Source organism: Symphalangus syndactylus, chromosome 2 (assembly GCF_028878055.3).
Source record: "Symphalangus syndactylus isolate Jambi chromosome 2, NHGRI_mSymSyn1-v2.1_pri, whole genome shotgun sequence".
NCBI classification, from domain to species: Eukaryota; Metazoa; Chordata; class Mammalia; order Primates; family Hylobatidae; genus Symphalangus; species Symphalangus syndactylus.
This window is the reverse complement of record NC_072424.2, coordinates 24433270-24445260: the sequence shown is the minus strand read 5'-3', so window position 1 is coordinate 24445260 and position 11991 is coordinate 24433270. Positions and strand designations below refer to the sequence as shown.

The window sequence follows — 11991 nt, the reverse complement described above, 5'->3', positions numbered from 1 at the left end:
TTCCACCAAGACTGAGTACTTTACTGATGACTTTTTTTGCAAGGTTAATTATGAGTTTTGAACTTGCTTAATAAACTTTTATGCTAAGTTGTTTCTCAGATGAGTACTTAATAAAACTCTACAATATGTAGAGAATATATGTGTGGGCATTTTTTAAACCAAGATCATTCTCCTTAAGCTAGAGCCATGAAAGGGTATATAATCTCCATTAATTAGTAAGGGGGAAAACATCAAAAATGCTTGCTGCAGAGTGGTTGGCAGTAGGAGAGAAGGAAAGGTAGGCAGTGGGTGGGAACGGTGGCAAGTCATAATACAATAATCACTTTAGAGGTTTTCAGAATCAGTAAAAAAAATGTTCAGGACTATGCCAATACCATTTTAGCTCATTTTCAAGGCTTATTAGGCTTTTCAGAGAATCTCAAAGCTCAGTGTGCATATTACTTAACTACCTGGTTTGGAATGATACTTATTAGGATGTGGAAATGACAAAGTAGGTAGATTTTGCTTTTTAATTTTCTGTTCTGAACTTCCCAACAGCTCTGTTTCGGCTCTTAAATAAAGTCCCCCAAGGTTGTCACAACTTTTGAGCCTGTGATTCTCAGTAAGAGTCTTCTGTGAAGTCTTTTTCCAGTTACAGATGAAAACAAAACAAAGAACTAAATGACTTAATTGCTTGGCTTTTCTTTGGGATTCCTTCGTCTTCAGAGCTAGTATTCATGTGGCACTTTTAGACATTCACACTAAAATGTATCAACAATGAGAATTTCATTTGTGTAGATAAATATGATTGTCATGTCAGATCTTTTATATTTAAGCCAATTGAAAAATACAAATAAACATTGCATGATAGAATTGCTTCATTTGTTCAAAGTTGTTTATTTTAAAAAGTACTCCATGACTAGCTCCAAGTCCCAAATATATCATGCAATTAAATTATGCTGAAAGTAGTAACAGGTGGGCCCATATCTGTTAAGGATGCAGAAGTTCTAGCAATTAAAGACTAGCTAAGGAGGCAAGAAAGTGAAGAACTCTTTCACTTTCCGTGAACTCTCACACGTCTCTGTCCTTATGCTTCAGTTTCTCCATCTTAAAATAAGGAGAAAAGGACAATATTACTCCACTAGTATGAAAGCAATTTATATTTAGGAGAAGTTTACAAAGAAGGTTATTGCCCCCTTAATATCTAATTAGGAGATAATTCCCTGGAAGTAAAAAGCTATCATAGGATAAAGGTCTCCAACAGGTCTTACTCAAGGAGCGACAAAACTGAGACACTTTGGAAAATAAATGTCATGTCAGTGGTTTGATATTTTATTTATTTATTTTTATCTTTTATTTTTTTGAGATGGAGTCTCCCTCTGTTGCCCTGGCCATGCCCGGTGGCGTGGTCTCGGCTCACTGCAAGCTCCGCCTCCCGGGTTCACTCCGTTCTCTTGCCTCAGCCTCCCCAGTAGCTGGGACTACAGGCGCCCGCCACCACACCCGGCTAATTATTTGTATTTTTAGTAGAGATGGGGTTTCACCGTGTTAGCCAGGATGGTCTCGATCTCCTGACCTCATGATCCGCCCACCTCAGCCTCCCAAAGTGGTGGGATTACAGGCGTGAGCCACCGCACCTGGCCTTGATATTTATTTTTAAAGCAAGAAGCCTGACCACAGTGGTTACCAAAACCAAAGCAGCAGCAATACTGTCTCACTAGCATCTTCCTTTCTGAGGCAAAGGATTTGGCATACCTCCACTTATTGAGTGGGTCTAGGTGGGCATTTTTTTTTTTTTTTTTTTGAGATGGAGTCTCGCTCTGTTGCGTAGACTGGAGTGCAGTGGCGGGATCTCAGCTCACTGCAAGCTCCACCTCCTGGGTTCACGCCATTCTCCTGCCTCAGCCTCTGGAGCAGCTGGGACTACAGGTGCCCGCCACCACACCCGGCTAATTTTTTTTTTTTTTTTTTATTTTCAGTAGAGACGGGGTTTCACCATGTTAGCCAGGATGGTCTCAATCTCCTCACCTCGTGATCCACCCGCCTCGGCCTCCCAAAGTGCTGGGATTACAGGCGTGAGCCACCGCACCCAGCCGGTGGGCATTTTTACAGTACATAAATAATGAGTAAGTTAACTACAAAAATATCTATACAATTCAAAGAAGTGGAAAAACATATGAAAGAAGATACCTGTTTGGTTTACTCAAAGTAGTGAATGAAAAGAGTGAAAAGAAAGAAATGTAAATGATTTGATCTGGCAAAGCAGACCAGTGTCTTCCACTGATCCCTTTTGGCAATTCCATTCAGTTGGATGGCCTAGATGCCATCTCCATGGCCAAATGGAAAATACAATGTCTTATTTTATTGTGGAAAATCCACTGGAAATAAGCTTTTAAGTGGTTCTTCTATTACTCAGGAATTTAGTAACTATTGTATCTACTATAAGGCCAGAATAAAAGGAGGCAAAAATGTTTAAAGGTATCATTCCTACTCTTCAGAAACTTACAAGGGTTTTGGGGTTCTTGTTGCTATTAACTTCTTAGTTTCTTACAACACAATTATTTTGTCCGAAACACAGTAAAGTTCTGTGTTACTGTTAAAATAAAACCTAGAGTTTTCAATAATTATCCCAGCTTGTCATCACAAGCTCTGGACTGGGACAAACTAAAGGACAACTCAGCCAATAGCTTATCATGTATAATGCTCATATTCCTATTACCATCAATACTTTAAGGTAAGATTTCACTTGATAAGCAATCAATTTTTATTCATTATATAACTGAATTAGAACAGAATTTTTGGTTTATGTTGGCTTAAATCTTGTATTAAAATTAAGACTTGTATTTAAGTCCTTTCTTCTTTAAGTTACTAGTCATGACACTAAATAGTTAACTTGAGAAAAAAAAAAACATTCTCTGCTGTGACTATTCTGCTACTGAAATACTGAAAAGGAGTTGATTTAAGAGAATCAAATAATTTTTTTTAAAAAAAGAAGAGGGTACATACTAAGGAAGAACAGAAAAAAGGGGAAAAACTTTTGTAAAGGTAATTTGCTAAAAGTATTTTAAAATAGTTCACGGTTATCCAGGCTCTAAACCCTATTAATATCTATAGTGAAAAAGAAAGGAGTCAAGCAGATAAACAGAAGCTTATCTAAGTGAGCTGATTCTTCTCACACAAGCAAATCCTGACCCCTTTCACGGTTTTCAATGTCATGATGATTGGAAAAGACAGCGTTTGTTGCTTTATAAATATATGGAGCTGTACGTGATTTCAAGAAGCTTTCACATACATTATCTCATTTAATTCCCACACAACCCTGTAGGGGAGCAAATGGTGAGTCCACTTTAAAGGTGAATATGAAAGGTCAAACAGAAAAGCAACAAAGCCGGGACATAAACCTGGACCTTCTACCTCCCAGGTCTGAACACTGCAAACATCCACATTCTGAAAAATATTATTATTGGCTCTAGCATTGTTCAATGTACTTGTAAGAAACACAAGGAAGAAGAGGAGGAGAAAAGGGAGGAGGAGGAGGTAAGTGTGGGAGGAGGACGAGGATGTGGAGAGAGGAAAGCTTTTGAATTTTCCTAGTAGTCCACACTTTGCTATGATTATGCTACTGTTCTCTGTGCTTGTTTTCAAGACGGCTGGAGTTGGTCATCCCTGTGCCAGGCTTGTTCTTTGGTTAGTTAGCACTGAGTGATTGTTTCAGCAGTTGTGTTGCTTTGTGTGAAAGGTCATATATCTTTCCTGAGAAACAGCCACCTAAGTTCTGACTAACAAATCCTTTGGTTTGTTATAGCTTGATTTCAAATAGCTTCGGGCTATTATCAGCCTCAAGGCACATTTTGCTAACAGATTTCATACACTTCTTGGGGTTTTATTAGGAAATCCCCCCACATATCCCTTGGCGTATCTTCCAGCAGTTGTCCAGTTAGGCTACTCACTTTTATTTTTAACTCATTTTCTAGTAAAGTCAACTCAAGAATGTAAATGTCTTTGCCAGGCTCATGGCTTGCAACCTTGGATGGGTTAGATGCCTATTCATCACTGCTCTGCAAACTAATTTGATATACAACTGGAAACCACATTCGAGTCATCAGCAACTCTCCAGGGGCAGAAATGGCTGGATATATAGATACGGCATCATAAATAATGGCTAAGGAAAAAGACTCTTCACCTGGGTCATTTATGAAGAATTGGTAGTACTTTTTTCTTTTCTTTCTTTTTTTTTTTTTTTTTTTTTGAGTTAGGGTCTCACTCTGTCACCCAGGCTGGAGTGCAGTGGTACAACCACATTTCACTGCAGCCTCAACTCCTGGGCTCAAGTGATCCTCCTGACTCAGCCTCCCAAAGTGTTGGGATTACAGGCAGGAGCCACTGAGCCTGGCCAGGTAGTATTTTTTATGGACGTGGATTTGCATGGCTCCTTTGGAAAATCTCTTACCTATGTCTTGCTTTATTTACTGTGAATAGGTATGATATACATTTATCTCATGAGCCTACCTTGCTTTTGTAAAGTATTTTGCAATGTTTATGTGAAAATGTTGACTAGGTGGTAAGAATATGGATTATTGCTGTAAATTATAAGCAAGAGTGAAGATTGTAACTCCTAAAACACTCAATTATGTCTCATGTGTATAAAAATGAGAATATTTTAATAAATCAAATATCACATGTTTATGAATCAAAGCTAAATGTTCATTAATATCAAGTAAATATCAGTAAACATGGGAGATATAAAAATGTATAAGACAGTTCTGGCTCTCAGTGAGCTTACAATCTATAAGAGAAGAAAAGGGGAAAATATAAAAATTAAATAAGATAACAACATAAGAAGTATCAAAAGGCAACCTATTGTAAATTGCCACCTGAAATGAAATTGGCAGAGTCACTACTATAGGTCAGAGGAAGGAGAGCTCATTTTCAGAAGCAGTGGGTAGAGAAGATAGAGTCCAGCCAGATCTCCAAGGCTGAATTCACTGAGAAGGAGGAGGAGGTTTTGGTGGAGGGAACCCAGTGAGAAAGTATAGATGTACACAAGGAAGGAGTATGGATCCTCAAAAAGAAAAAGAATACAGAAATGCAAGTTATGGTGATAAGGAGAGTTCTAGTATGAAATAGGGCTGGAAAGGCCATTTAGAATTGGACCGGGGAGAGCTATGAATGTTAAATTGAAGAGGTAAGGTTGCTGAACAGAAAAGCATCTTGGTCAAAGCAGCATTTTGGAAATACTCCTTTGGCTATGGTATGCCAGATTAAATGGAGCAGGGAGGACCAGAGGCAGGGATATCAAATAGAACCCATGGCAAGTCCCGGTGTGGGGTGAAGGTGGTGGGATGGGAAAGGAAGAAGTCGAGGCAGGAAATCTGTGGACGAAGTGCACGACCTCTCAAGTGTGCTGATCAGCCTTCATTGTTGGAGCTTTCTGTCATTTTCCAAAGCATTGTGAAATATATGGGTTTTTAGAACTGACTCTCTTTAACAGTTGCAAGTGAAGAATGAAGAAATGGAGTTTTATTCAACTTACAATATTCGATACCTGTAAAAGTTGATACGTTGAACCTTTTCTTCTTGATCTTGTATCCTTACCTAAGAACAAAAAGTGTTAGGCTAAAATAAAAGTTAAAAAAAAAAAAACACCAACCATAAAATGTAGGAATTAAAGGAGTTCTGAGAACATTTTATTTTTATTAGACAACGAACTCTAGTTGAACATGAACTATTCCAAACTCTTCTGTCAGTAAAATTGAAGGAAATCCCCCAGAATTCCTGAGATCCCTGTATTGGTACTCCTGCTAGTTAATAACCTTCTGGTTTTGAGGGTTTATAATTTAATGTATTATACAGAAATTCGGAGAAACTTGATGTATCTCTGAATGAGCAGAGAAAAAAAGTTTCAGGAAAGTTTTCCAACAATTCCAATGTTACAGTGTGTTTATATATATAATGATGATACGGCAAAGTTACTGGCAATCTGGCTTCTGCCCTGAACCTCTACGACCAAGTTCTGGCCTTATCGCACACAGAAAAGCAATGCCTTCCACTCTTTGGGGGCATTTAAGGTTGACACACTCTATTCCAGTAACACCACTTGACAGAAAGATGGCAAGGAAAAGCCTCTTTCCCACATTCCCTATGCCTCACCCTGCAGCTCAGCACTCAGAACTCCTTTCCCGGGCAGCGTCAATTTCAAGTTCTTCTAATCCCTTGGCTATTTTGAGACTGCCCCTTGTGGGTCCAGAAGGAAGCCAGGAGGCCGGGCACGGTGGCTCACGCCTCTAATCCCAGCACTTTGGGAGGCCAAGGTGCGTGGATCACCTGAGGTCAGGAGTTCGAGACCAGCCTGACCAACATGGTAAAACCCCGTCTCCACTAAAAATACAAAATTAGCTATGTGTGGTGGCACACGCCTGTAATCCCAGCTACTTGACAGGCTGAGGCAGGAGAATCACTTGAACCCGGGAGGCAGAGGTTGCAGTGAGCCAAGATCACGCCACTGAACTCCAGCCTGGTCAACATGAGTGAAACTCTGTCTCAAAAAAATAAAAAGAAAGAAGCCAGGAGTCTCAGGGCAGTGACTTGGATAACTTAGGGTGTAGTCTCCTCCCTCCCCTCTTTCTAACTCCCCTTGTTTCCTGGCCACCCCTCCTCAACCTCCCCAAGTTGGAAAATCAGCTGATAAATCATGGGCAGGGGGCGAATAAACAAATCACTCCCCAGTTTTAACACACTGATGATGAGGTTTGGGCCTAAAGCAAATTCATATGTTTGCATTTATGTAAGAGAAAGTGGTTAAAACTGCTTGATTTTATGTAAACTTGAAAAACATTACTTTTTGCTTTTGACCTGGATAGCTGTGGAAGTTGGTCTCTCCTTGCAAGGTAAGGATATGAGCTTGGTCATATTGATGACCAACATCAACGAACATGTTGATGTTCATTGCAGGCGCTGTTCTTATTCCAATGCCAGAAGGACCTGTGAGCATTATATAACATTTTCATGCACCCTTACATAAACAATTAGAAGCTGTTTACTCCTCAAGGACTCAATTAGAGATTTTTTAAATTTATTTATTTCTTTAGTTCAGGCCTGAGCTGAGGACACTACAGGAGCCAAATTAGAGAAGGGGCTTGCAGTCCTGCCATATTGCATATTCATGGCTTTCTTGTCCCCCCACCCCCAATATAATCCTTTTTGCCAGGTTAACAACTCACTAATTTCAAAGCGATTCATTTGCCAACTCAAAAAAAGGCACAGATACAACTTTAAATGCTTTTGGATTTTAATCCTCTGGAGTATTTATATGTTTTCTTGTCTCATCCCTCCAAAACTAATCTCAGAGTTTTGAGAATCTGGGAACTTGGGCAAAGGAGAAAACAAGCACGCAGACCAAGGAATCTGAAATCGCAGTTCATTACGTCAGCATAAACTGACAGTACCTTTTTGTTCGTATTGATCCAGCTCAAATTATAAAATCACATGAGTAATAAAACACAAAATACAGGTGTTATCACTGAAAAGTCTAAAATGTAATTAAACGCGTTTTTCCCCCTCGCGGTGGTATCGTTTACTCTGTATCTCAACGTTTCTGTCTCCCTAAGCCTCTCCCTTTATATCATGAGCATACATTTTTGCATCATGCTCACACATTCATTAGCTAGGACTGAGGAGTGTGTACGATTCCAACGGGCTCTCAGCGTTAGCTGTTAGATGCACAAACCTTCGCTTCCTTTCCACATCTACTGCTCTTGAGGTTCAACAGAGGATCCTTGTAAGAACAGCGCCCAGAGAGCATTCTTGACAGATGCGCGCTTGGCTCCAGCAACCCGCTCTGCTGGGAAGTTTCTTCTAACCACTAACACCCACCTCCAATCCCCCAAGCTGCCACGACGCATGCTGGCTGGCTGGGTCCCGTCTTGACGGGGGAAGGGTTTTACACACACCCTGCTAGGCTGCCCCACATCACAACCAAGCTCGCAGGGCAAACTCCTCCAAGCCTGGCGGACAAGCTGTCCCAGGCGCTCTGGAGCTTCCTGAACACCAGGGTCCCCTCTGCGCTCAAGGGAGCTAGCGCTCTGTTCCGCAGGGAACACCGGCACTGCAGGTCGAGGGGATGCGGGGGGAGCGGGGGCGCAGGAGGGAGCCGAGTGCGGGAGGCAAACGGGGCGCAGGAGAGGGTGCGGGAGCGAGTGGGGGCTGAGGGAGCGGAAGGGGCCCCGGGGGTGAGCCAGGCGCGGAAGGGGGCGCGGGGGAACAGGGACCTGGAACCAGCGGGCGCAGGAAGGGGCGCGTCTGCAGGAACCCGCGGGCGCACGGGAGGCACTAGCTACGCGATTAGCTCGGGACTCTCAGGAGCCGCTCAATTGCCAAAGGGAGGGGGGTGCGGGGAGTTGGAGGTGGGGAGGGGGGCAGACCAGACAGGGGCGTGCCTTTGCCGGGATTGGCTGCAGGAGCCTGACGCGAGGCCCCGGGGGTTGGCTTGGGGAGTGGGAGCGGGGTGGGGTGGGTGCTGGGTGCCGGAGCTGCGGGCCCGGCGCGCTCAGAAACATGCTGAAGTCCCGGCGGCTCTTCCAGCAGCGGCAGCGGCTCCAGCAGCAGCGGCGGCGGCGGCGGCGGCGGCAGCGACAGCGCTCGGCTCCGGCGGGAAAGGCGCCCGGCGCCCATGCCTCCGGCCCCGCGCCGCGGCTGCCCTGACCCGGCCGCGACCTCCCTCTGCGCACCCCGCCGCCCGGGCTTCTGGGGTGTTCCCCAACCACGGCCCAGCCCTGCCACACCCCCCGCCCCCGGCCTCCGCAGCTCGGCATGGGCGCGGGGGCGCTCGTCCTGGGCGCCTCCGAGCCCGGTAACCTGTCGTCGGCCGCACCGCTCCCCGACGGCGCGGCCACCGCGGCGCGGCTACTGGTGCCCGCGTCGCCGCCCGCCTCGTTGCTGCCTCCCGCCAGCGAAGGCCCCGAGCCGCTGTCGCAGCAGTGGACAGCGGGCATGGGTCTGCTGATGGCGCTCATCGTGCTGCTCATCGTGGCGGGCAACGTGCTGGTGATCGTGGCCATCGCCAAGACGCCGCGGCTGCAGACGCTCACCAACCTCTTCATCATGTCCCTGGCCAGCGCCGACCTGGTCATGGGGCTGCTGGTGGTGCCGTTCGGGGCCACCATCGTGGTGTGGGGCCGCTGGGAGTACGGCTCCTTCTTCTGTGAGCTGTGGACCTCGGTGGACGTGCTGTGCGTGACGGCCAGCATCGAGACCCTGTGTGTCATTGCCCTGGACCGCTACCTCGCCATCACCTCGCCCTTCCGCTACCAGAGCCTGCTGACGCGCGCGCGGGCGCGGGGCCTCGTGTGCACCGTGTGGGCCATCTCGGCCCTGGTGTCATTCCTGCCCATCCTCATGCACTGGTGGCGGGCGGAGAGCGACGAGGCGCGCCGCTGCTACAACGACCCCAAGTGCTGCGACTTCGTCACCAACCGGGCCTACGCCATCGCCTCGTCCGTGGTCTCCTTCTACGTGCCCCTGTGCATCATGGCCTTCGTGTACCTGCGGGTGTTCCGCGAGGCCCAGAAGCAGGTGAAGAAGATCGACAGCTGCGAGCGCCGTTTCCTCGGCGGCCCCGCGCGGACGCCCTCGCCCTCGCCCTCGCCCGTCCCCGTGCCCGCGCCGCCGCCCGGACCCCCGCGCCCCGCCGCCGCCGCCGCCACCGCCCCGCTGGCCAACGGGCGTGCGGGTAAGCGGCGGCCCTCGCGCCTCGTGGCCCTGCGCGAGCAGAAGGCGCTCAAGACCCTGGGCATCATCATGGGCGTGTTCACGCTCTGCTGGTTGCCATTCTTCCTGGCCAACGTGGTGAAGGCCTTCCACCGCGAGCTGGTGCCCGACCGCCTCTTCGTCTTCTTCAACTGGCTGGGCTACGCCAACTCGGCCTTCAACCCCATCATCTACTGCCGCAGCCCCGACTTCCGCAAGGCGTTCCAGCGACTGCTCTGCTGCGCTCGCAGGGCTGCCCGCCGGCGCCACGCGACCCACGGAGACCGGCCGCGCGCCTCGGGCTGTCTGGCCCGGCCGGGACCCCCGCCGTCGCCCGGGGCCGCCTCGGACGACGACGACGACGATGTCGTCGGGGCCACGCCGCCCGCGCGCCTGCTGGAGCCCTGGGCCGGCTGCAACGGCGGGGCGGCGGCGGACAGCGACTCGAGCCTGGACGAGCCGTGCCGCCGCGGCTTCGCCTCGGAATCCAAGGTGTAGGGCCCGGCGCGGGGCGCGGACGCCGGGCACGGCTTCCCAGGGGAACGAGATCTGTGTTTACTCAAGACCGAAAGCAGGTGAACTCGAAGCCCACAATCCTCGTCTGAATCATCCGAGGCAAACAGAAAAGCCACGGACCGTTGCACAAAAAGGAAAGTTTGGGGAGGGATGGGAGAGTGGCTTGCTGATGTTCCTTGTTTTTTTTTCTTTTCTTTCTTTCTTTTTTTTTTTTTTTTCTGTTTGTAGTCCGGCCTTGTTTTGTGTGTGCGTGTGATGCATCTTTAGATTTTTTTTTCCCCCACCATGTGGTTTTTGATACTCTCTGCGAGGACCGGAGTGGAAGATGGGTGGGTTAGGGGAAGGCAGAAGCATTAGGAGGGGATTAAAATCCATTAACGTGGCTCCCATCCCTTTCCTGGGAACAGGAACACTCTACCAGCCAGAGAGAGAAGAATGACAGTTTGTCAAGACATATTTCCTTTTGCTTTCCAGAGAAATTTCATTTTAATTTCTAAGTAATGATTTTTGCTGTTATGAAAGCAAATAGAAAGGATGGAGGCAAAATTTAAAAAATCACGTTTCAAGAAATGTTAAGCTCTTCTTGGAACAAGAACCACCTTGCTTTCCTTGTGTAGGGCAAACCCGCTGTCCCCCGCGCGCTTGGGTGGTCAGGCTGAGGGATTTCTACCTCACACTGTGCATTTGCACAGCAGATAGAAAGACTTGTTTATATTAAACAGCTTATTTATGTATCAATATTAGTTGGAAGGACCAGGCGCAGAGCCTCTCTCTGTGACATGTGACTCTGTCAATTGAAGACAGGACATTAAAAGGGAGAGAGAGAGAGAAACAGTTCAGATTACTGCACATGTGGATAAAAACAAAAACAAAAAAAAGGAGTGGTTCAAAATGCCATTTTTGCACAGTGTTAGGAATTACAAAATCCACAGAAGATGTTACTTGCACAAAAAGAAATTAAATATTTTTTAAAGGGAGAGGGGCTGGGCAGATCTTAAATAAAATTCAAACTCTACTTCTGTTGTCTAGTATGTTATTGAGCTAGTGATTTATTGGGAAAATACCTTTTTATACTCCTTTATCATGGTACTGTAACTGTATCCATATTATAAATATAATTATCTTAAGGATTTTTTATTTTTTTTTATGTCCAAGTGCCCACGTGGATTTGCTGGTGAAAGTTAGCACTTGTGTGTAAATTCTACTTCCTCTTGTGTGTTTTACCAAGTATTTATACTCTGGTGCAACTAACTACTGTGTGAGGAATTGGTCCATGTGCAATAAATACCAATGAAGCACAATCAAGATTATGTACTGTGTGTCTGTAAAGGGTCAGTGATAATGAAAAAGACAGCTTGTTTTGTTCAAAATATAGACTGGATTTCCCATAGAGCTCTTTTAATAGGTTTCCATGACTCAATAACATAGCAAAATGCCTCCAGACCTAAATAAGGTGTTTACCTACTGAGAGCTACAGATTTGCCCTAAATTTTCACAGCCGGATTCAAGGTGTTCTAGACTACTTGTAGGCACTTTCAAGATCCCATCTGCTGCACTTGACTTAAGAAGTGACCTTTGTGATTGCGTATCTCCTAAAAAAAAAAAAGGGATGCGGTCATTTAACTCAGCTGCAACTTTTCATGGAAATGCAGGAAAGACTAACTCATTGAATGATCAGTTGCCTACTTGGAATGCAATAAGTGGCTTCCACAGCTTATTTTTGTTTTCCAATAGAAAATCACAGCCTGCAGA

The 11991-nt window shown here is 46.2% G+C and overlaps 1 protein-coding gene across 1 annotated transcript; it reads left to right on the top strand.

Annotated features, from left to right (window-relative positions):
• The first annotated feature begins 8525 nt into the window (after window positions 1-8525).
• On the top strand, window positions 8526-11540 carry ADRB1 (adrenoceptor beta 1). Its single transcript, XM_055248609.2, has one exon. The coding sequence runs from the start codon at window positions 8788-8790 to the stop codon at window positions 10219-10221; it is 1434 nt and encodes a 477-aa protein (XP_055104584.2). The 5' UTR covers window positions 8526-8787; the 3' UTR covers window positions 10222-11540.
• Window positions 11541-11991: the final 451 nt, after the last annotated feature.

What these genes read in the sequence shown, in the direction of transcription:
- ADRB1 (XM_055248609.2), top strand. Translation starts at nt 8,788, where the DNA reads ATGGGCGCGGGGGCGCTCGTCCTGGGCGCCTCCGAGCCCGGTAACCTG.